At 45.5% G+C, this 26,678-nt stretch overlaps 1 protein-coding gene across 1 annotated transcript in view; it reads left to right on the forward strand.

Annotated features, from left to right (window-relative positions):
• LOC126109630 (corticotropin-releasing factor-binding protein) overlaps positions 1-26,678 on the forward strand; it is a 1,121,590-nt gene that overhangs the window by 983,070 nt on the left and 111,842 nt on the right. Inside the window, exon 4 of the mRNA XM_049914676.1 lies at positions 4,594-4,796. Coding sequence (XP_049770633.1) covers positions 4,594-4,796 — 203 coding nt within the window. The remainder of the gene's footprint in view (positions 1-4,593; positions 4,797-26,678) is intronic.

Here is a 26,678-nt window from a genome sequence, read left to right on the forward strand (position 1 = left end):
ATTAAGGAAATATCCCTGAACAATGTTTTCTGTGTATCTGATGGAATTAAATTTTCATTGAGACATATGAGTCTCAGTTTAATCTTCGATAATAACAGAAGCTGAAGAAATGAATTAAAATTTGTGGCACAGCCAGGACTTAAACCTGGGTCTCTTGGATACCAGGCAGTTGTGCTATCCATTACAGCAGCAGAGCAGTATGGGTTGCACAGCTGAACGGATGACCCTAGTCCACTGCCCTCACGGACTTCAGTTCACCACTTCAACCTCTTTCTCCCTTCTTAAATCGGCAGTGGGATTATTATCACAACAAGAAAGAAGGAGAGAGGAACAACGGGAATAACAATTGGTGGGGAACGTTTGAGGAGAGTGGAGAGTTTCAAATACGTAGAAAGCCTGATACAGGAAGATGGAAAAAAACGACAGAGAAATAAACGAGTGGGGGAGAAAAGCAGAAGCATTTCGGAAGAGAGTCAGAAGCATGATATGGAGCGAGGATGTACCCCAAATCAGTAAAACGGTTACATACGAGTCATACTATGTCCCAATCCTGAGGTATGTATCAGAAACCTGGGTTGTGAAAGGAAGAGAGAAAAGCAAAGTACAAGCTGGTGAGATGAAATTTTTGAGAAACAGTATTGGAGTGACAAAGATAGGTTAGGAAATGATAGGATCAGAGAGTTTATGAAGGTGGAACCATTACAGGAGGACACGGAGAAATCAAGGCTGAGAAGGTATGGACACGTTAGCAGAATGGAGGAGAAGAGGATACCAATGAGGATATACGAGATGAAACTGGAAGGAAAGAGACCAAGAGGAAGACCGGAAGACAGATGGCTGAAAGGAGTAGAAGAGTGCGTCCAGAAGAAAGGAGAAGACAGGACCAAGATGAAGACGGAGAAATGGTGGCAAGACAGAAGACGATGGAGAGGCGGCCTATTTTCCGTACAGAACCGGCCAGAGGCTGGAGACTACCCAAGATGATGATGATGATGATGATGATGATGATGATGAAATCGGCAGTATTGCCGAGGCTTTCTGGTATTGGAATAACACACCAGCTTTGTACGTAATGGGGTAGTCTGTGCAAGTTTGCTACCTCTGCTGTTACGGCGGTGTAATGGCTAACACCTTGTGAGTGTGTGGATGCTGTTCTGTCATTCTGCACAACGGATTAATCTGAGATGTACACTTTACCCTGTAGCTCCTGCAAAATGAAATTTCCACCCCCACACTACTACAGAAGTCAGACAGACGCTCCTAACGTTCTGAAGAGAAATGCCTGAAAAACTTTCAGCAATAAATATCTTCTAGAGTCGTCCACTGTAAGGAAATGACAAAAAAATTCACAAAATTTCTTACGTAACTAGTGGGATACTTGGGTACTGGAGTAGTGCTACTAACAAGGGGAGGCTGCCAATTGTGAAATTCAGATTCGATTCATACTGCGGATAATAACAGCTCATGGCCAGAGGTGTAATGTGGCAAAGCACCAAGATGCACTTCTCAGCCGTTGTCGAGAAAATAGACAGTTAAAAGAAACCGTTGCGGTGAAATACTCTCTACGATTAATAACTTTATACAGCATCGTGGCGCAGCGGTAAGCGCTCGGATTCGTAATCCGAAGGTCGCCGAATCGAATCTCGCGCCGTCCAACTTTTTTTTATTATTTGTTTTTTGTAATACAAATGTATACAAACACACACACACACACACACACACACACACACACACACACACAAAGGCTGTCCTGGTAACCCGACACGACATGAACAAGGTGACGCATTCATATACGGCACAATATTCAATCACGATGTCTGGACGAGTCTTGCCACTTGTTTTCGTATGCGTCCAAGAGTCCACAGGTACGTTTGGACCCAGAGTACAGAAGACAGTCGACGAGTACGCCAAGAAGTATACCAACGTTGTTATTACATCCTCCAAATCCGGTAAACTAACAACGGGCTTGTTCATGGACTTCTTGAAATAATGCTTTGCAACCATACGTACAAAAGAAAGAATTTCTCCTTCTGATCGACTCTTGGGGAGGGCAAACGAACCCGGCATTATACGATGAGATGTTCCAGGACGATAAGAAGTTACCAACGTGCACTATAAAAGTCATTCCTCCAAAGTGCACTCCTCTCGTCCAACCGTGTGACGTGTATTTTTACCGGCAGGTAAAAAATTTGATCAAAATTTGATTTTAATCGAGCGAAATAGTGACATCAACTCCAGAGACGACTGTATAAAAATCCAATCCATCGTCCACCACCAATTCTCTTCTCCGATTTTTGCCGATATGATACGATACGCGTGGTATGCATCAAACCTGATGAACGATGGAACAATTTTTCAGAATGTCAGTCAGGTGTGTTTCTCAACAGATAATTTAAAAAACAATTGTTCTTGTAAAAACGCATCGTTCATCAGATGTGCTCGATGTCGTGCTGTTTTCTGCTTTCCATGTTTCTATGATAACTATCACTCTGGTTCGTGCGATACTCCAGCTACTTCTGGTCACTAATTGTTAATTATGTGCGAGTGTATACCGAACTTTTCAATAAATTGTATCCACTTGAATATTATTTGTGATATTGTGTTTTATTTCAAGTATTATTTTTCCACGACAAACGACTTTCAACAACTTATTATATGCATAATTGTTCCAACTGATTGCCGGGAAATATATATATATATATATATATATATATATATATATATATATATATATATATATGTGTGTGTGTGTGTGTGTGTGTGTGTGTGTGTACACATTTGAATTACCAAAGAAATAATAAAAAAAATTTGCATGTCGCGAGATTCGCTCCGGCGCCCTTCGGATTACAAACCCGAGCGCTTACCGCTGCGCCACGAAGTCGTAGGAAATTATTAATCGTAGAGAGTATTTCACCGCAACGGTTTCTTTTATCTTTTAACTGTATTTCCTCGACAACGGCTGAGAAGTGCATCTTGGTGCTTTGCCACATTACACCTCTGGCCATGAGCTGTTATTATGCGCAGTATGAATCGAATCTGAATTTCACAATTGGCGGCCTCCCCTTGTAGGTGTAAGAAAAACATGAGACTAATGAAAATTATTATTTAGTTTGCAAAAATTCTGAGAAATCACAATGGCACTTTTAGTTATGAACTGAACAAGTTATTTCCAGGTTGTTTTCGGAATGTGAAGTTACCTCTTAAGGATAGGATTCGCTAATGAAATTTCTATACAAGGTTTAAGATTGTTATTGACTTGTCAGAATGGCTGAGAGCTGCGCCTACTCAACTTGAATAATTATCCATTAGAATGTTGCTAGGTACGGTCGAGGCTGTCGCGTGTGAAATACAGTGAAGTGTACTGTTGTGGAGGAAATATGGGGCTCGCAAGAGCTGTAGCGCACAATACCATAAGCTGCGATGACTGCTGTCTGCGCCGCTCGCTGCTGACAAATAAGATAATTCTCGTTCTATCTGGATTGACCTTTCCCAATCAAACTCTCCTTACGCCTTGATGAATTCAAGGACTCCAATTCACCCCTAGTCTAACTATTGATGTGGTACACCGGTCAGATAACCAGTCCACCGCGATACCACTCAAAAATTCGCTCGCAGGCGTTTAACTACTGTATAACTCTTTCCGTTCACACCGCACAATAAGTGTATCAGCCAACACAGCGAAGAAAGCTTAATCGTAAGGACTCAATATAGAGTCGCACTTCGATTCGCTCTCGACAGAGGTGCTCTCCCAGTAATGTACTGAGGAGAGACTTGTTCCTTGCTCCAAGAGCGACAACGGAACGGCGCCTCTCCACGCCAGACGTGAAGGGGTATATCTTTTGGTCTCTTCCATTACTCCTTCAGCTCAAGGCGTCAGAAATATCGTCTGCCAATCAGCATTGCTCTTCTAAAACGGGAGAATGACGTTTCGTTTAAGGCGACCAATCCGGAAATCTGTAGTATCGGCGTTTGGCGTTTGCTGCCTCCCTGTGAAAATCTCTCAAACTGCGTGCTATGTGTAAAGAATGCGTAGGTTGGACGCTCCCACACAATGTAGCGGGATTTGCTTTTAAACGGAACATGGGGTCGTTCCCCCTTTCACTCGGGCACACGCTGTCTGCTCCACGGGCGGCCGAGGTTGACTCGTACTCTAAAGGGACTGGCCTCCCGGCATGTAGTCTGCCTCTCTCTAACTAAAAGCTTCTGTGACCGTCGTGCCTGGAATGTATGTGTGCACGCCAGCCTCGAGTATTTCAACCCCGGTGCGCACTTGTTATTTGCATATCGTTTACATGAATTCATACAACATTGACTGTATCTTATCAAGTTCGGGTTCGAATGAAGCGTCGTGATGTGCGGAATATGATTGTGAGGGCGGAATATGTAAGCAATGAAGGTCAGGAGACTACGACGTCTTACAACGTCTATCTAGCAAGAAGGAGACCCGTGTTCAAGTCCGGCCGCGGCACAAATTTTAATTCGTTTCTTCAGCTTCTATCATGATATAAAACGTAGTTTCCTGTCGAGTTGGGGTGTACACACTACAGGCGGAGACGTTTTGCTGACAGCGCTGTTTGCTCTGTATGCCTGCAGACTGCGTAACGGTGACGTCGGAGGGCGGCCAGTTCTTCTACAAGGCGGGCCCGCCCCCGCCGCCCCCGCACGGCGTCCTGACGCCCGGCGCCGCCCCCGAGGTGCCGGTGTGCGGCGTCTACCTGCTGGCAGACCCCGACAGGGCCATCGAGGTGCACTTCGACTTCCTGGACGTTCCCTGCGAGACCGGCGGACTCGTCTCGGTGAGTACGCGCAGCACGACGTGCAGCACAATACTGTGAACTACGCACAGCTGCGCCGCGCGTTTCTCAAAAGTGTGTTACATTTCTACTCAAAAGTTGTTAAATTTTGTTAGGCCACATCGCTGTCCCACTGTGAACAGTATTGGCTCCAGATTTTCTGCGACTGCGACTGTTACAAGAATACACTGAGTTCATCAAAGTCATGGAGTAGCTACATGCACATACACGATGATCCATTGATAGTGAGCGGGCCAAATATCTCACGAAATAAGCATCAAACGAAAAAAACTACAAAGAACGAAACTCGTCTAGCTTGAAGGGGGAAAGCAGATGCCGCTACGGCTGGCCCGCTAGATGGCGCTGCCATTGGTCAAACGGCTATCAACTGCGTTTTTTTTTTTAAGTAGAAACCCCCATTTTTATTACATGTTCGTGTAGTACATAAAGAAATATGAACCTTTTAGTTGGACCACTTTTTTCGCTTTGTGATAGATGGCGCTGTAATAATTGTATAAGTACGTGGTGTCACGTAAAATTCTGCAAGTGCGGACGGTATTTGCTTCGTGATACATTACCCGTGTTAAAATGGATCGTTTACCAATTGCGGAAAAGGTCGATATCGTGTTGATGTATGGCTATTGTGATCAAAATGCCCAATGGGCGTGTGCTATGTATGCTGTTCGGTATTCTGGACGACATCATCCAAGTGTCCGAACCGTTCGCCGGATAGTTACGTTATTTAAGGAAACAGGAAGTGTTCAGTCACATGTGAAACGTCAACCACGACCTGCAGCAAATGATGATGCTCAAGTAGGTGTTTTAGTTGCTGTCGCGGCTAATCCGCATATCAGGAGCAGACAAATTGCGCGAGGATCAGGAATCTCAAAAACGTCGGTGTTGAGAATGCTACATCAACATCGATTGCACCCGTACCATATTTCTATTCACCGAGAATTGAATGGCGACGACTTTGAACGTCATGTACAGTTCTGCCACTGGGCACAAGAGAAATTACGGGACGATGACAGATTGTTTGCATGCGTTCTATTTAGCGACGAGCGTCATTCGCCAACAGCGGTAACGTAAACCGGCATAATATGCACTATTTGGTAACGGAAAATCCACGATGGCTGCGACAAGTGGAACATCAGCGACCTTGGCGGGTTAATGTATGGTGCGGCATTATGGGAGGAAGGATAATTGGCCCCATTTTATCGATAGCAATCTAAATGGTGGAATGCATGCTGACTTCCTACTTAATATTCTACCGAAGTTACTACAAGATGTTTCACTGCATGACAGAATGGCGACGTACTTCCAACATGATGGATGTCCGTCACATAGCTCACGTGCGATTGAAGCGGTATTGCACAGCATATTTCATGACAGGTGGATTGGTCGTCGAAGCACCATACCATGGCCCGCACGTTCACCGGATCTGACGTCCCCGGATTTCTTTCTGTGGGAAAGGTTGAAGGATATTCGCTATCGTGATCCACCGACAACGCCCGACAACATGGGTCAGCGCATTGTCAATCCGTGTGCGAACATTACGGAAGGCGAACTACTCGCTGTTGAGAGGGATGTCGTTACACGTATTGCCAAATGCATTGAGGTTGACGGACATAATTTTGAGCATTTATTGCATTAATGTGGTGTTGACAGGTAAACACGCTTTAAATGGACGCGTTTTAGAAATGATAAGTTCACAAAGGTAGATGTATCACATTGGAACAACCGAAATAAAATGTTTAAACGTACCTACGTTCTGTATTTTAATTTAAAAAACCTACCTGTTACCAACTGTTCGTCTAAAATTGTAAGCCATGCTTGTGACTAATACAGCGCCACCTATCACAAATCGAAAAAAGTGGTCCAACTAAAACATTCATATTTCTTTACGTACTACACGAATATGTAATAAAAAATGGGGGTTCCTATTTAAAAAAACGCAGTTGATATCCGTTTGACCTATGGCAGCGCTATCTAGCGGGCTAACCATAGCGCCATCTGGTTTCCCCCTTCAAGCTGGACGAGTTTAGTTCTTTGTAGCTTTTTCGTTTGACGATTATTTCGTGAGATATTTGGCCCGGTCACAATCGATGGACCACCCTGTATACAAAGGGCGGAAGTACCGCATACACAAGGTATAAAAGGGCACTGTATTGGCGGAGTTCACACGTGTACTCTGGTGATTCGTGTGAAGTGGTTCGCGACGTGATTATTGCCAATCGACGGCAATCAACAGACTTTGAACGCGAAATGGTAGTTGGAGTTACACGCATGGGAGATTTCATTTCGGAAATCGTTAGAGAAGTCAGTATTTCGAGATCGACAGCGTCAAGTATACGCCGCGAGTACCAGATTTCAGACATTACCTTTAACCACAGGCAACGCAGTGGCGGACGGACTTCACTTAACGACCCAGAGCAGCGGCGTTTGGGTAGAGTTGTCAGTTCTAATAAACAAGCAACACTGCGTGAAATAATCGCAGAAGTCAATGTGGGACGTACGACGAACGTATTTGTCAGGACAGTGCGGCGAAAGCCGGCCGGAGTGGCCAAGCGGTTCTAGGCGCTTCAGTCTGGAACCACGAGACCGCTACGGTCGCAGGTTCGAATCCTGCCTCGGGCATGGATGTGTGTGATGTCCTTAGGTTAGATAGGTTTAAGTAGTTCTAAGTTCTAGGGGACTGATGACTTCAGAAGTTAAGTCCCATAGTGCTCAGAGCCATTTGAACCATTTTGAACCGGTGCGGTGAAATTTGGCATTAATGGGCTACGACAGCGAACGACCGATGCGAGTGCCTTCGCCAACATCACGACATCGCTTCCAGCGTCTCCCCTGGCCTCGTGACCATATTGCTTGCACCATAGACGGATGGAAAACCGTGACCTGGTCAGATAACTCCCCATTCCAGAGCCGATGGTAGGGTTAGCGTGTGGCGCAGACCCCACGAAGCCATGTAGCCAAGATGTCAACCATACACTTTGCAAGCTGGTCGTGGCTCCACAACAATTTTATGGAGAAAGCAAAACACACAAATTATGTAACACGCATCCGAAAAAAATCACAACATCAAGAAAGAGTTGTGACAAATACATCACTGGCCATTAAAATTGCTACACCAAGAAGATGACTTTGACCCATAGAGCGCATATTATTTCTGACGAATGTAGTCTGCAAGATGAACTTACCCACTTACAAAGAGTCTTTGAAGACAATGGGTACTCCCCACAGCAAATACAAAGGGCACTGAAAATAAAGCCCAAAGAGGGCACAAAGAAAGCAGAAGAAGACGAAGAAACCTTTAAATCAATGGCCTTCCTGCCATATGTCGGTAGCCTCTCATCAAAAATAGGACGGATTCTCAGCAGACACAAAGTAAAATTCATTTTTCTTCCTCCACCCAAGACAGCTGCACTCGTCAAAGATGCTCCGAAAATCTGGTGTTTACAAAATTCCATGTGAATGTGGCCTTTCTTACATTGGACAAACAACTTTTACTGTCCAAGAAAGATGCGCAGAACACCGGAGCTACACACGACTTTTACAACCTAACAAGTCGGCAGTGGCAGAGCACTGTATTGACACTGGTCACAGTATGTTGTATGACAACGTCGAAATTCTGGCAACTACACTACTGGCCATTAAAATTGCTACACCACGAAGATGACGTGCAACAGACACGAAATTTAACCGACACGAGGAAGATGCTGTGATATGCAAATGATTAGCTTTTCAGAGCATTCACACAAGGTTGGCGCCGGCGGCGACACCTACAACGTGCTGACATGACGAAAGTTTCCAACAGATTTCTCATACACGAACGACAATTGACCGGCGTTGCCTGGTGAAACGTTGTTGTGATGCCTCGTGTAAGGAGGAGAAATGCGTACCATCACGTTTCCGACTTTCATAAAGGTCGGATTGTAGCCTATCGCGGTTGCAGTTTATCGTATCGCGACATTGCTGCGCGCTTTGGTCGAGATCCAATGACTGTTAGCAGAATATGGAATCGGTGGGTTCAGGAGGGTAATACGGAACGCCGTGCTGGATCCCAACGGCCTCGTATCACTAGCAGTCGAGATGACAGGCATCTTATCCGCATGGCTGTAACGGATCGTGCAGCCACGTCTCGATCCCTGAGTCAGCAGATGGGACATTTGCAAGATAACAACCATCTGCACGAACAGTTCGGCGACGTTTGCAGCAGCATGGACTATCAGCTCGGAGACCGTGGCTGCGGTTACGATTGACGCTGCATCACAGACAGTAGCTCCTGCGATGGTGTACTCAACGACGAACCTGGGTGCACGAATGGCAAAACGTCATTTTTTCGCATGAATCCAGGTTATGTTTACAGCTTCGTCATGGTCGCATCCGTGTTTGGCGACATCGCGGTGAACGCACACTGGAAGCGCGTATTTGTCATCGCCATACTGGCGTATCACCCGGCGTGATGGTATGGGGTGCCATTGGTTACACGTATCGGTCACCTCTTGTTCGCATCGACTGCACTTTGAACATTGGACGTTACATTTTAGATGTTTTACGACCCGTGGCTCTACCCTTCATTCGATCCCTCCGAAACCCTGCATTTCAGCAGGATAATGTACGACCGCATGCCGCATGTTGCAGGTCATGTACGGGCGTTTCTGGATACAGAAAATGTTCGACTGCTGCCCTGGCCAGCACATTCTCCAGATCTCGCACCAATTGAAAACGTCTGGTCAATGGTGGCCAACCAACTGACTCGTCACAATACGCCAGTCACTACTCCTGATGAACTGTGGTATCGAATTGAAGTTGCATGGGCAGCTGTACCTGTACGCCATCCAAGCTCTGTTTGACTCAATGCCCACGCGTATCAAGGCCCTTACTACCGCCAGAGGTGGTTGTTCTGGGTACCGATTTCTCAGGTTGTATGCACCCAAATTGCGTGAAAATGTAATCACATGTCAGTTGTAGTACAGTATATTTGTCCAATGAATACCCGATTATCATCTTCATTTCTTCTTGGTGTAGCAATTTCAATGGCCAGTAGTGTAAACGATAGTTCGTAGGCGTGTGTCTACATCTCAACGATGATGTCTATCCTAACTTCGCGCCAGTCTCATAAGATCCCAGGTATCACACACTGCGGCCATTCATCCTGGTGGACCCTTGTTTGCGAGTAATTGACGGTGTGGGTTCGAACCTCATTAGATGCAGTAAAACGTTGTTTGTAAATACGTTTATTTGATTAATTCCCTTAAATGTAATTATTTAATTTCATTCTTTTGGCGCATAATTTTAATCATATCAGCATCTTCATTTGCTCTCATTTTACTTCCTGTCACTCTTTCATCAAGTGAGGTAGAGCGCCGGCCATTGTGATCGAGCGGTTCTAGGCGCTTGAGTCTGGAACCGCGAGACTACTACGGTCGCAGGTTCGAATCCTGCCTCGGGCATGGATGTGTGTGATATCCTTAGGTTAGTTAGGTTTAAGTAGTTCGAAGTTCTAGGAGACTGATGACCACAGCTGGTAAGTCCCAGAGTCCACAGAGCCATTTTTTGAGGCGGCGCAGTGGTTAACCTACTGGACTCGCATTCGGGAGGACGACGGTTCAAACCCGTGTCCGGCCATACTGATTCAGATTTTTCGTGATTGCCCTAAATCACGTCAGGCAAATGCCGGGATGGTTCCTTTGAAACAACACGGCCGACTTCCTTTCCTAATCTGATGCGACCGATGACCTCGCTGTTTGCTCCTCTCCACCAAACCAACCAACGAACCTACCATTCTTTCCCCACTTGAAATCTTTGTTCATGTGTTCCTAATTAATTTTATGTATTAATTTAGATTTATTTTTTTTTTTTTGTTTTATCACCTGGTTTTTTCTTCCACATTACTGTGTTCATTATATCTATTTCTCATTTTGCTTGTATTTCGTTTTAGTTATAAACCCGTTTTTATTTATATTTTCATGTGGGTTATTTTGTCTATAGTGCAGTAGGTATTTAGGTTATATTTTAAATGTCTGTACGACGATTACCGTGCAAAGAAAATTGCACATCTGGTAACAAAACTACATTTTTCTCACCATTGCACAAATATAAATAGATTATTTCTTATTTGTCTGTAACTGACAGATCGGATTTTTCCGATAATCGTATATTATAATAGGCAAATATAATTAAATTCATATTCATAAAAATTCCGATTGGAAAAAGAATGCTATAAAGTAAAAATGAAAAAAAAGTGATAAAATGATGTGACAAAAGAATAGAAATAAAAAATTACATTTAAAACGATTAATTGACTAAAATTGATGATCGAGGTAATTTCGATAAAGATTTAAAAATCAAAAAATGTTATTGCACCCTATGATGTACGAATCCATAGCCTCCTGCGTGCAAAGCTGTTATCCTGTCCAGTACGCCATGGATTCGAACTAGGTCATTAACTTTCTCTAACGCTATTAAGTATTACACTAAATTCTGAATTTTTTCGTCGATTACTCGCAAACGAGGACCCACCAGGCTGAATGACTGCAGTGTGTCATGCCTGCGATCTTAACCTACGTCACCGTATAGACAGTTTCAAAAACCCGGTCGCGTCGCTGGCGGCTTCTCCTTGTTAGTCTAATTGCAGCGCAATCAGATCCATTTTCCTCCCTGCGCTTTATGCAAGAGTGGAACGAGAGGAAACCGTAATAATTGGTGCAGTGGGAAGCAGCCCGTGACATGTACTTCACAGCGGTTTGTTAGGTTTAGATACAGATGAACCGCACAGTCCTTTGCTATATGGTCAGTTGTTCCTTTGTTTGCGTGATATCAGTGAATGTAATTGGTAAAGGTAACGCACCTGTATTATCTAACTCCACAGCTGAGGGGCAGCGCGGCTGACTGCCTTGCGGAAGATCCGGTTTCGATTGCCGGTACTGCCATGGATTTTGCCTTGGGAGGACCGGAACGTGATGCTCTGGGCCTCACGATTCTACTTGTGAAGTAGCAGCTTTAGGTCTCTGAAACTGACAACAGCCGGGAGAGCAGTGTGCTGACCCCACACCCCTGCATATGACATCCAATGACGCCAGTGGTGGAGGACGACATGGCAGTCGATCGGTACCGACGTGCTCGCCAAGACTTTTGCATGGAATTTACGATGTCGCCCAGGCTTACCCCTGAGGTCACGGCTACCCGCTGAACAGACGTGGTCGGCAAATTGCCTGTGCTCTGGCTCTGCAGGCGTCACTCGTTTGACAGACCCAGACGTCAACAGTAGGGCAGGCACGGCGTGTCCACAACAAGCTGGTTTGTGTTAGAAACGTGTCTGTCTGTTTTGAAGTGTATCAACAGCCGACACAAGAGCTGTTGTTAAAATATCTAACCAGCGATATTTTTTCCATCGATATATTGATATCGAAACGGCAATATCGAGAGTCGATATTTTTATTTTATACTATAACTTTTTTTCGAAATTTCCGATAAATATTTGAAGTTGGTCTTTTGGAACATAATTTTACTTTCAGTATGTGAAGGGGTGTTAATCCTTTTTGAGCTTTTATCACGTCCTATCATTCTCTTTGACTGTGTGAAGCAAGTATACAAGGCACAAAGAATAATTCTTAACGCAACTTGTGTGCTATTTCTTCACATCGGCGTTCTTCAGAAACAGTCTCTGAAAGTGATGAATAAAAATCTAAATGACAGAACTGGTCTTTGCGGTGGGCTGAGACACGTGAGGAGAAATGCTAACGTAATCGGCGCTCGGGGCTACCAAAAGAAACTGTAACGTTCAACTTCTCCACGTAATTTTGACACTACAATCGCTAGGTCGCTGGAATTTGCGGGAATGAGGAAACAGGCAAGTCGACACCCGACAAATCCGGTATGTGACGAAACCGAGCGACGGACCCATCGGACACCTTTGATTGTGCCGCTTACCCCGCAGTTATCATGCTAGCAAAGTGGTTACCACCAGGCCCGAACGGGCATCATTTTCCTTTCAATTAAGGTTCTAATTACAGGCAGGCTGCTAGCTTGTTGATGATCAGAATGTCTAATAATAAATCAATACTTCTCTAAAACTGACAGTATACTTCCAATGTGCAGTCGTTTTGTTTTATTTTGATTTTTCTTTTTTGTCGTTGGTATGTCGATACTTTCTTCGTCGGCACTTTCTTCGTCGGCGCTTTCTTCGTCGGCGCTTTCATCGTCGGCGCTTTCATCGTCGGCGCTTTCATCGTCGGCGCTTTCTTCGTCGGCGCTTTCATCGTCGGCGCTTTTATCGTCGGCGCTTTCATCGTCGGCGCTTTCGTCGTCGGCGCCTTCGTCGTCGGCGCTTTCGTCGTCGGCGCTTTCGTCGTCGGCGCTTTCGTCGTCGGCGCTTTCGTCGTCGGCGCTTTCGTCGTAGGCGCTTTCGTCGTCGGCGCTTTCGTCGTCGGCGCTTTCGTCGTCGGCGCTTTCGTCGTCGGCGCTTTCGTCGTAGGCGCTTTCGTCGTAGGCGCTTTCGTCGTAGGCGCTTTCGTCGTAGGCGCTTTCGTCGTCGGCGCTTTCGTCGTCGGCGCTTTCGTCGTCGGCGCTTTCGTCGTCGGCTCTTTCTTCGTCGGCGCTTCCTTCGTCGGCGCTTCCTTCGTCGGCGCTTTCTTCGTCGGCGCTTTCTTCGTCGGCGCTTTCTTCGTCGGCGCTTTCTTCGTCGGCGCTTCCTTCGTCGGCGCTTTCTTCGTCGGCGCTTCCTTCGTCGGCGCTTCCTTCGTCGGCGCTTTCTTCGTCTGCGCTTTCTTCGTCGGCGCTTTCTTCGTCGGCGCTTTCTTCGTCGGCGCTTTCTTCGTCGGCGCTTCCTTCGTCGGCGCTTTCTTCGTCGGCGCTTTCTTCGTCGGCACTTTCTTCGTCGGCACTTTCTTCGTCGGCACTTTAATCGTCGGCACTTTAATCGTCGGCACTTTAATCGTCGGCACTTTAATCGTCGGCACTTTTCGTCGGCACTTTAATCGTCGGCACTTTCACCGTCGGCACTTTCACCGTCGGCACACCGACATATCGATAATATCTTTGATATATCGAGGGCTAAACATGGTATTATCCTAAATATCAATATGTAGGATTCCCATTATTTTTAAAAGTATCAACCTTTGTAGCTAGCACCACGGAGAAGTGTGGCTCTAACTTCAGCACGAGACATACCAGTTACGAGACGTGCGGCGCCTGCATCCTGGACAGCGCCATGGGCAGAAGAGCCACTTTGCCTCTGAAAACACGTGCCAACCGAGTATCGAGGAGATACTACTCCCCCTGGGTGTGTGTTTAGTTCGGCGCCCGGCCATACTCTGGCAGTGCAGTTCGCTGAACCACTGCAAGGAGTTCTGACTCAGATCGACCATCAGTATCCACAATTCGCGTTTCCAGCAGCAGTACAATCTGGAAGATAGCTCACCGCGGCCATTACAAGTGACCAAACGTCGGCCAAGGAACTTCGCCTCCTCCAACTGGGCCTCCCGTGGGACCAGTGCTCTAAAACGTATTCTTACGTGAAACTTAGACTGTCAGCTGTAGTTGCCGGCACTCACCGCCCGAAAGGACTTTGATTGTTCGGACTCCACAAACAGGTGGCAGAGGTAACTGATGGCAAGAACTGTTCTGTGACTCCTACCACCGTCATTTTTTCTTTGAAACTTATAATCTATTGGTTTATAGACTATTTATTCGTTCATGAAGCTGGTATCTGTACAGTTACCATTGGTGATCCTGCAGCTCTCGAAGAATGAAATTATAATAAAATGCAGACCTTTAGCTGCTTACCGGCGTTGATAAATATCAGTGAGGACAGTTGAAAAATGTGTGCCCCGATCGGGACTCTAAACTGTGACCTCCTGCTTACATGGCAGACGGTCTAACCGACTGAGCTACCGAGGACACAGACGATAGCGCGACTGCAGGAACTCATCTCTGGCACGTTACCCGCTAGACTTACGCACTACATCTGCAGTGCCCCTGCCCACCTTACTCATTTCTCGCGGCTGTCAATCTATCGATTCCCGTAAGAGTTCAGGCAATGTCAGTGCATCCGCACTCAAGACGATCATACGCCGGTAAGCCTTATCATATGAAGCTGATACGTTTACAGATACCATTGGTGATCTCGCAGCTCTCGAAGAATGGAATTATAATGAAATCCCCGCTGATATTTATCAACGCCTGTAAGCAGCTAAAGGTCTGGATTTCATTACAATTTCATTGATTTGTTTGCTTTGTACCCGTGACAACGAAGGACAATTCGTTTTGTATCCTTATATATAAGGAGCGATCAAGAAATTTCAGTTTGAGGGCGTAGCTGCAGAGTATACGCAACAAAAATGGTTCAAATGGCTCTGAGGATTATGAGACATAACATCTGAGGTCATCAGTACCCTAGAACTTAGAACTACTTAAACCTTACTAACCTAAGGAGATCACACACATCCATGCCCGAGGCAGGATTCGAAACTGCGACCGTAGCGGTCGCGCAGTTCCTCCAGACTGAAGCGCCTAGAACCGCTCGGCCACACCGGCCGGCAGTATACGCAAGACAGCACAACTTTGATGCTGGCATATAAGCACCAACATGTAGGCAAGGGATTAGTGTGTTTCCCTTGTGGGTACATTGGCGAAGCCTATTTAATTTTTGGTTTGGACCTCCGTTTCTGCATGTTTTTTTAGCCTTTTTCCACGTGTCTGTTTTTAGCTGTCTCCTATTCTGTCCATTGGGACTGACGTATAGTCGTTTAACTCCTCTCTTTGTTCGTGTTCTGTAGTATTGACTTTAGCGCGTGTGACCCCACTTGTTTTTTGCGCCCTAAAGCAAAACAAAACAAACAAAAGTGGAAAAGTGAACTATGGCGACGTTATTACCAAATGCGTCCAAACAGGACCAATGTGCTATTATTCTTTTTTTTCTTTTCCTTGCTGAAGGGAAAACACCGGTGAACATCCATCGGAGAATGAGGAATGTGGACGGGGTAGATTGTCTCTAGAAAACTGCTGTTGTGGAATGGTGCGCCAAGTTCCGTCCTGATGGCAATGCGACACGACACACAGGTCGATCTGGGAGGTCAGCAAAAGTTACGCCAAATCAAGTGGGCAAATTGCGTGCATATGGAGTACCGTCTCAGTTTTGTGATTGGATTTGTGATTTCCTCTCAGAGAGGTCACAGTTCGTAGTGATAGACGCTAAATCATCGTGTAGAACAGAAGTGATATGTGATATCTGGCGTTCCGCAGGGTAGTGTCATTGGCCCTCTGCTGTTCCTGATTTACATAAATGATCTAGGTGATAATCTGAGCAGCCCCCTTAGATTATTTGCAGATGACGCTGTAATTTACCATGTAGTAAAATCATCAGACGATCAGTTCCAATTACAAAATGATCTAGAGAGAATTTCTGTGTGGTCAGATAAGTGGCAATTGACGCTAAACAAAGAAAAGTGCGAGGTCATCCACAGGGGTACTAAAAGAAATCCGATGAATCTAGGGTATATGATAAATCGCACAAATGTAAGGGCTGTCAATTCGACTAAATACCTAGGAACTACAATTACGAGCAACTTAAATTGGAAAGACCACACAGATAATATTGTGGGGAAGGCGAAACAAAGACTGCGCTTTGTTGGCAGAACACTTAGAAAATGCGACTAACCCACTAAAGAGACAGCCTACATTACACTTGTCTGTCCTCTGCTGGAATATAGCTGCGCGGTGTGGGATCCTTACCAGGTAGGATTGGCGGAGGACATCGAAAAAGTGCAAAGAAGGGCAGCTCGTTTCGTGTTATCGCGCAATGGGGGTGAGAGTGTCACTGATATGACACGCGAGTTGGCCTGGCAGTCACTAAAACAAAGGCAGTCTTCTTTGCGGCGAAAACTACTTACGAAATTTTAATCATCAACTTTCTCTTCCGAATGCGAAAATGTTTTGTTGACACCCACCTACGTAGGGAGAAATGATCATCACAATAAAATAAGAGAAATCAGAGCTCGAACGGAAAGATTTAGGTGTTCCTTTTTCCCACGCGCCATTCGAGAGTGAAATGGTAGAGAAGTAGTATGAAAATGGTTCGCCTGGCACTTAAGTGTGAATTGCAGACTAACCATGTAGATGTAGAGACATTCCAGCACTCGTGCTATAGTCCTGATCTCTCCCCACCCGACTATCACGCCTTCGCTCACTTGAAAAAGGTCTTGAATGGCCGACTATTCCTGTCGGACGAAGATATGCAGACTTCTTCACGCAGCAGGAGACGGTTTTCTGATATCGTCAATCTCGTGGGCCGGTGGGATGATGCCTCGTTACTCACGGCAGTTGTGCCTGATTGGCATACCGATTCTGCACTGTACCGCCTTCAGACTGAAACTTTTTGTTCACCCCTTATAAATTTTTTCCACTGTGTATGAACTCCGGGGACTGATCGATGAGAGAAGTCGGAACAAAAAATGTGTAATGAACTTACGTCGGGAAACGCATAGTTTCCATGCTAGAGGCCATTTATTCAGTCATACTCCGTTACAGAGACTGCGGTCTAATACGGTCTATTCCACGGAGCCACAGTTCCAGTATGCATGGTTTCCTCCTAGAGGGTGGTAGTTCCTCACGCGTCACGCCCTAGCGCCCACTCCTGCCATAATAATTGGTAATGTTGTGTCCGATTCACCTCTTGCTGATTGGCCTTGTAGTGGATGTGTTACAGCATTGTACACAAAGGTTTCCTATTCGAGTTGAGAGCTTGCCGATGTGGTGTTTACCTCATCTGCATCTATCTACATGGATACTCTGCAATTCACACTTGAGTGCCTGGCAGAGGGTTCATCCAACCATTTTTATACTACTTCTCTAGCACTCCACTGTCCAATGGCGTGTGGGAAAAAGGAACACCTAAATGTTTCCGTTCGAGCTCTGATTTCTCTTATTTTATCTTATTTTATATTATATTATCATTTCTCCCTACGTAGGTGGGTGTTGACAAAATATTTTCGCATTAGGAAGAGAAAGTTGGTGAGTGAAATTTCGTAAAAACATCTCCCCGCAAAGAAAACTGCCTTTGTTTCAGTGACTGTCACCCCAAGTCGCCTATCATATCAGTGACACTTTCATCCCCATTGCACGATAACACGAAACGAGCTGCCCTTCTTTGCACTTTTTCTATGTCCTCCGTCAATCCTACCTGGTAAGGATCCCACACCGCGCAGCAATATTCCAGCAGAGGACGGACAAGTGTAATGTAGGCTGTCTCTTTAGTGGGTTTGTCGCATCTTCTAAGTGTTCTGCCAACAAAGCGCAGTCTTTGTTTCACATTCCCCACAATATTATCTATGTGATCTTTCCAATTTAAGTTATTCCTAACTGTAATTCCAAGGTATTCAGTCGAATTGACGATCCTTAGATTTGTGCGATTTATCGTATAACCAAAATGTATCTGATTTCTTTTAGTACCCATGTAGATGACCTCGCACTTTTCTCTGTTTAGTGCTAATTACCACTTTTCGCACCACTCAGAAATTGTCTAGATCATTTTGTAATTGGAATTGATCGTCTGATGATTTTACTAGACGGTAAATTACAGCGTCATCTGCAAACAATCTAAGCGGGCTGCTCAGATTATCACCTCGATCATTTATGTAAATCAGGAACAGCAGAGGGCCTATGACACTACCTGGCAGGAAAGCCAGATATAACTTTTGTTCTACTCGACGATTTACTGTCTATCACTACGACGTGTGACCACTCTCAGAGGAAATCACGAATCCAGCCACACAACTGAGGCGATACTCCATATGCACGCAATTTAATAATCGCTTGTTAGGAACGGTATCAAAAGCCTTCTGCGAATCTAGGAATATGGAATCGATCTGAGATCCCTTGTCGACAGCACTCATTACTTCATGGGAATAAAGAGCTAGCTGCGTTGCACAATAACGGTATTTTCTGAATCCGTGTTGGTTATGTATCAGTACGTCATTTTCTTCAAGGTCATTCATAATGTTCGAGTACAGTATATGCCCCAAAATCCTACTGCAAATTGAGGTCAGTGATATGGGTCTGTAATTCAATGGCCGGCCGCGGTGGTCTAGCGGTTCTGGCGCTGCAGTCCGGAATCGCGGGACTGCTACGGTCGCAGGTTCGAATCCTGCCTCGGGCATGGGTGTCTGTGATGTCCTTAGGTTAGTTAGGTTTAAGTAGTTCTAAGTTCTAGGGGACTTATGACCTAAGATGTTGAGTCCCATAGTGCTCAGAACCATTTGTAATTCAATGGGTTACTCCTATTTCCTTTCTTGAATATTGGTGTGACCTGTGCTACTTTCCAGTCTTTAGGAAAGGCAAATAACAACCGGCGGCGGGCAGCGAGGTTGTATCAGGAGCCCCGTCCCCGCCGACAACCACCGCAGCATTCAGGGCTTTCAACAGTGTTTTGCCGTTTGTCTGAGACAGGGTCGTTTCAGTAAGCAGGAAATCATCAAGGTCGCACCTAAAATGTTCGGACACCAGACTTGGAGAAAAATGTGATTAACACGGTCGAAGGCGACCGCCGTGTTAGTACCAGGCAGTTTGCCCACCAGTACAGGGTACGCCAGACGACAGTGTGGGTTACAGTTGTTACTACCCTTATCACTTACAGCGTGAGCAGCGCTTACTAACTACAGACTTTCCACATCGGGAGAAGTTTTGTCACTGGTTTCTTCACCAGGCAATGCGATTCCGGGATTCGTGTCTTCCATCCTATTCACTGATGAGGCCACCTTTACGCGGAGTGATGTCTTCAACTTTCGTAACGGCCATCTGTGGGATAGTATGAAGAACCCACATGGTATGGTGACAGCGAGTAATCAGCAGCGGTGAAGCTGGAAAGTGTGCTCGGGGATAACTGGCGACCGTATTTTGGGACCAGTGTTCCTTCCACTTCGCGTAACGAGGCAGAACTTAAAAAATGGTTCAGATGGCTCTGAGCACTATGGGACTTAACATCAGTCCCCTAGAACTTAGAACTACTTAAACCTAACTAACCTAAGGACAGCACACAACACCCAGTCATCGCGAGGCAGAGAAAATCCCTGACCCCTCCGGGAATCGAACCCGGGAACCCGGGAGCGGGAAGCGAGAACGCTACCGCACGACCACGAGCTGCGGACGAGGCAGAACTATCGGTGTTTCTTGCGGGTGATTTTGCCTGCCCTGCTGGAACAAGCGCCTCTGATGATTCGAAGGGTTATGTGGCTGCTACACGATGGTGCTCCATCCCACTTCGCCGTTAACTTCCGGACGCATCTCAATCGTGTCTTGCCTGGTCGATGAATCTGACGAGGCGGTCTACTTGCACGGCCTGCTCGTTCACCGGATGTCAACCCGTGCGATTTCTGGTTATGGAGACAATGGAACAGCTTATTCATGTCGCCTTTGACACTGTTCGGATGCAGCCTGATCGATGTGAACGTGGGAGACAGAACATGATACGGCGCATACACCCATGCTTTGAGGCACATGGAAACCATTTTCAACACACAGCATGTGGCTGCATGGTACAGCGGGTATTAGAACGCAGTCTCTGTAACAGTGTATCATTGAATAAAATGGCCTCTAGCATGGAAACTATGCATTTCCGGACATACGTTCATTAGACCTTTTAATGCTCCGTATCCTCTCATCGATCAATCCCTAAAGGGTGGGAAAAAAACACTAATTTGGTGTGTGTGATGTCGTCAGTCATACGACTACACCGCCGCCTGAGAGATCGATCCGCCGGATGCGATTCTCTCGATAAACGGAACAGAAGAACGGCTGTGTCAGCCAAAGAGTACACAGCCAGTCGTAGTACTTATGCTCGCCGCGAGGCGCCGCTAGGCCACTTCATGTGCAGCAGGAGAGAAGTGCAGTTGTGCCGGTCTACAGTTCGTAGCCGCGCTCAGTGGTCAACCAGCGCCGATGTTAGGAGCTGTCATTGCTGCCGTCAAGTCTCTGCATCTCAGTTCCGAGTTAGTCTGCAAATTCACCCGACTCGACATTCAAGATTACGAGAGATTAATTCGTCACTACAAGATTTGCGACTTGTAAATTAAGTCATTCTACAGACGCTTAGTCTAGTCGCGTTTTCTGTAACTGACAACCAACTGATCATGGATTACAGCAAAGTTAAGTAATAAATACTTTCTTACTTTGTACTCCTGCTAATTAATTGTGGTTTTCCTGTTGTAGTTACCAAGCAATCTTGGCATAGTAGGACCCACGTTTCCACCTCCTTGGCTACCTTAACATTTGTCACCTCATGTTGATGGACTCGATTATGGTGGAAGATCGAGAGCCATCAGTGTGAAATTAAAATAAATGTTAACTGCATACGACCTGGAAGAACGAGTTATTCATGTGGGCTACTATGTAGGAGAGCTCAGTTTTGTTTACGTTTTCATGGCACATGTGAAACGTATTCGCTGTTCATTCTGGAACAACGTGAAGAAGAGGACGTTGCTTATCGCTTGCTGCAGTTGCCTCTCCATGGTGTCGCCCATCATGCGTTCTCGTACAACGTACCGGGTGATCAAAAAGTCAGTATAAATTTGAAAACTGAATAAATCAGGGAATAATGTAGATAGAGAGGTACAAATTGACACGCGTGCTTGGAATGACATGGGGTTTTATTCGAACCAAAAAAATACAAAAGTTCAAAAAATGTCCGACAGATGGCGCTTCATCTGATCAAAATAGCAATAATTAGCATAACAAAGTAAGACAAAGCAAAGGAAATGCTCAATATGTCCACCACCAATCCTCAACAATAGCTGCAGTCGAGGAATAATGTTGTGAACAGCACTGTAAAGCATGTTCGGAGTTATGGTGAGGCAATGGCATCGGATGTTGTCTTTTAGCATCCCTAGAGCTCTCGGTCGATCACGATACACTTGCGACTTCACGTAACCCCAAAGCCAATAATCGCACGGACTGAGAGGTCTGGGGACCTGAGAGGCCAAGCATGACGAAAGTGGCGGCTGAGCACACGATCATCACCAAACGACGCGCGCAAGAGATCTTTCACGCGTCTAGCAATATGGGGTGTAGCGCCATCCTGCATAAACATCGTACGTTCCAGCAGGTGTTTATCAGCCAGGCTGGGGATGATGCGATTCTGTAACATATCGGCGTACCTCTCACCCGTCACGGTAGCTGTCCAGTGCCATCTGTCGGACATTTTGTGAACATTGTTTTTTTTTTTGTTGTTGTTGTAATAAAACCCCATGTCATTCCCAGCATGTGTGTCAATTTTTACCTCTCTGTCTACATTATTCCATGGTTTGTTAAGTTTTCAAGTTTATACTGACTTTTAGATCACCCGGTGGGTACTGACGGAAATTTCCACCCGGCGTCCGACCTCGCCTTTTTTCTGACAACTCAAGTTGCGCTATCCTTTACACACCTTTTCTCAGAGCACTCTGCCAGTAACTCCCTTGAGACGAGTAGTTACCGAAAGTGGAAGCTACTTTCTGTGCGGTAAGGGAAGGTGACTCGTTTCTTTTGACTCAAGGCGATGACAGACACGATTCGAATGCTGTAGGCGAGATAAAAGAAAGGAGTCCCCCGACGCTGTCTGCATCCGGTAGTCGTACACGCCATCAGCTGTGCTGGCAGAAGAATGCGGACAGCGCGAAGCGGAGCGCCCTCTTGCCCGTCTGAGCGGCTGCCTCATCTGAGCCGTCTGCCGACACAGCCGGCGGGGGAGGACGGAGGCCGACTCAAAGCGACGGCCGCACAAAAGAAGTAATCCCAGCCGGGGTGGGCGGCCTCTTTGCAAGTCTAAACACTGCACCCCCACCCTGATTGCAGGCAATGGCTCCCGCTCGCCGTTAGCATGCGCGACAATTGTGACGCCTTTCTTTGTCGTCGGCGCTGCCGTCCGCACGGCAAAGTGAAGCCCTGTAGCCGCCGGAGCCTCAAACGACTCACTTAAACGAGACAAACAGCCGTGATGGATGAGACCTCACACCGTCGCCCATAAAGGAAGCCACGATATTCTAAAAACACGCAGGCCTACCGAGTTCCAAAATAAAGACCTACAGTGAATCCAAAAAGTATTCGTCTAGCTGCATATCTTTTAGAAAACAAAGTCTGTGACTCTAGAAGAGCGTAGCGTTCCAAAGGATTGGAAAAAGGCACAGGTCATCCCCGTTTTCAAGAAGGGACGTCGACCAGGGAATCAGCGATCATAAAGCGGTTACGGCATCGATGATATCAGCCGTAAATAGAAATATTAAAAAAGGTAGGAAGATTTTTCTGTTTAGCAAAAGTGACAAAACGCAGATTACAGAGTACCTGACGGCTCAACACAAAAGTTTTGTCTCAAGTACAGATAGTGTTGAGGATCAGTGGACGAAGTTCAAAACCATCGTACAATATGCGTTAGATGAGTATGTGCCGAGCAAGATCGTAAGAGATGGAAAAGAGCCACCGTGGTACAACAACCGAGTTAGAGTACTGCTGCGGAAGCAAAGGGAACTCCACAGCAAACACAAACATAGCCAAAGCCTTGCAGACAAACAAAAATTACGCGAAGCGAAATGTAGTGTGAGGAGGGCTATGCGAGAGGCGTTCAATGAATTCGAAAGTAAAGTTCTATGTACTGACTTGGCAGAAACTCCTAAGAAATTCTGGTCTTATGTCAAAGCGGTAGGTGGGTCAAAACAAAATGTCCAGAAACTCTGTGACCAAAATGGTACAGAAACAGAGGATGACAGACTAAAGACCGAAATACTTTTTCCAAAGCTCTTTCACAGAGGAAGACTGCACTGCAGTTCCTTCTCTAGATTGTCGCACAGATGACAAAATGGTAGATATCGAAATAGACGACAGAGGGATAGAGAAACAATTAAGATCGCTCAAAAGAGGAAAGGCCGCTGGACCTGATGGGACACCAGTTCGATTTTACACAGAGTACGAGAAGGAACTTGCCCCCCTTCTTGCAGCGGTGTACCGTAGGTCTCTAGAAGAGCGTAGCGTTCCAAAGGATTGTAAAAGGGCACAGGTCGTCCCCCGTTTTCAAGAAGGGACGTCGAACTGATGTGCAGAACTATAGACCTGTGTCTCTAACGTCGATCAGTTGTAGAATTTTGGAACACGTATTGTGTTAGAGTATAATGACTTTTCTGGAGACTAGAAATCTACTCTGTAGGAATCACCATGGGTTTCGAAAAAAGACGGTCGTGTGAAACCCAGCTCGCGCTATTCGTCCACGAGACTCAGAGGGCCATAGACACGGCTTCACAGGTAGATGCCGTGTTTCTTGACTTCCGCAAGGCGTTCGATACAGTTCCCCACAGTCGTTTAATGAACAAAGTAAGAGCATATGGACTATCACACCAATTGTCTGATTGGTTTGAAGAGTTCCTAGATAACAGGACGCAGCATGTCATTCTCAATGGAGAGAAGTCTTCCGAAGTAAGAGTGATTTCAGGTGTGCCGCAGGGGAGTGTCGTAGGACCGTTGCTATTCACAATATACATAAATGACCTTGTGGATGACATCGGAAGTTCATTGAGGCTTTTTGCAGATGGTGCTGTGGTATATCGAGAGGTTGTAACAATGGCAAATTGTACTGAAATTCAGGAGGATCTGCAGCGAATTGACGCATGGTGCAGGGAATGGCAATTGAATCTCAATGTAGACAAGTGTAATGTGCTGCGAATACATAGAAAGATAGATCCCTTATCATTTAGATACAAAATAGCAGGTCAGCAACTGCAAGCAGTTCATTCCATAAATTATCTGGGAGTACGCATTAGGAGTGATTTAAAATGGAATGATCATATGAAGTTGATCGTTGGTAAAGCACATGCCAGACTGAGATTCATTGGAAGAATCCTAAGGAAATGCAATCCGAAAACAAAGGAAGTAGGATACAGTATAATTGTTCGCCCACTGCTTGAATACTGCTCAGCAGTGTGGGATCCGTATGAGATAGGGTTGATAGAAGAGATAGAGAAGATCCAAAGGAGAGCAGCGCGCTTCGTTACAGGATCATTTAGTAATCGCGAAAGCGTTACGGATATGATAGATAAACTCCAGTGGGAGACTCTGCAGGAGAGGCGCTCAGTAGCTCGGTACGGGCTTTTGTTAAAGTTTCGAGAACATACCTTCACCAAAGAGTCAAGCAGTATATTGCTCCCTGCTACGTATATCTCGCGAAGAGACCATGAGGATAAAATCAGAGAGATTAGAGCCCACACAGAGGCATACCGACAATCCTTTCCACGAACAATACGAGACTGGAATAGAAGGGAGAGCCGATAGAGGTACTCAATTTACCCTCCGCCACACACCGTCAGGTGGCTTGCGGAGTATGGATGTAGATGAAGATGTAGAAAAGAAATATATACACAATATAAAGAGCCAGTCATGTAAAAAGTACCTCGGTAAGTCATTTTTGTTGAAAAGCAAGGAAGCAAATACATCCAAATCGACAGCAAGGTTAACAAAATAGAAAAATGTAATACAAGAGATGGGACTTGGATAAACTGACGAAACCAGAGGTTGTACAGAGTTTCAGGGAGAGCATAAGGGAACAATTGACAAGAATGGGGGAAAGAAATACAGTAGAAGAAGAATGGGTAGCTCTGAGGGATGAAGTAGTGGAGGCAGCAGAGGATCAAGTAGGTAAAAAGACGAGAGCTAGTAGAAATCCTCGGATAACAGAAGAAATATTGAATTTAATTGATGAAAGGAGAAAATATAAAAATGCAGTAAAGGCAAAAAGGAATACAAACGTCTCAAAAATGAGATCGACAGGAAGTGCAAAATGGCTGAGCAGGGATGGCTAGAGGACAAATGTAAGGATGTACAGGCTTATCTCATGAGTTGTAAGATAGATACTGCCTACAGGAAAATTAAAGAGACCTTTGGAGAGAAGAGAACCACATGTATGAATATCAAGAGCTCAGATGGAAACCCAGTTCTAAGCAAACACGGGAAAGCAGAAAGCTGGAAGGAGTATAGAGAGGGTTTATGCAAGGGCGATGTACTTGAAGACAATGTTATGGAAATGGAAGAGGACATAGAGCAAGATGAAATGGGAGATATGATACTTCGTGAAGAGTTTGACAGAGCACTGAAAGACCTGAGTCGAAACAAGGCCCCGCCAGTAGACAACTTTTCGTTAGAACTACTGAGGGCCTTGGGAGAACCAGTCCTGACGAAACTCTACCATCTGGTGAGCAAGACGTATGAGACAGGCGAAATACCCTCAGACTTCAAGAAGAATATAATAATTCCAATCCCAAAGAAAGCAGGTGTTGACAGATGTGAGAATTACCGAACTATCACTTTAATAAGTCACAGCTGCAAAATACTTACACGACTTCTTTACAGACGAATGGAAAAACTGGTAGAAACCGACCTCGGGGAAGATCAGTTTGGATTCCGTAGAAATACTGGAACACATGAGGCAATATTGACCTTTTCAAATTCTAAAGGTGGCAGGGGTAAAATACAGGGAGCGAAAGGCTATTTACAATTTGTACAGAAACCAGATGGCAGTTATAAGAGTCGAGGGGAACGAAAGCGAAGCAGTGGTTGGGAAGGGAGTGAGACAGGGTTGTAGCCTATCCCCGATGTTATTCAATCTGTATATTGAGCAAGCAGTAAAGGAAACAAAAGAAAAATTCGGAGTAGGCAAAAATCCATGGAGAAGAAATAAAAACTTTGAGGTTCGCCGATGACATTGCAATTCTGTCAGAGACAGCAAAGGACTTGGAAGAGCAGTTGAACGGAATTGACAGTGTCTTGAAAGGAGGATATAAGATGAACATCAACAAAAGCAAAACGGGGTAATGGAATGTAGTCGAATTAAGTCGGGCGATGCTGAGGGAATTAGATTAGGAAATGACACACTTA

Source organism: Schistocerca cancellata, chromosome 12 (genome assembly GCF_023864275.1).
Source record: "Schistocerca cancellata isolate TAMUIC-IGC-003103 chromosome 12, iqSchCanc2.1, whole genome shotgun sequence".
NCBI lineage: Eukaryota > Metazoa > Arthropoda > Insecta > Orthoptera > Acrididae > Schistocerca > Schistocerca cancellata.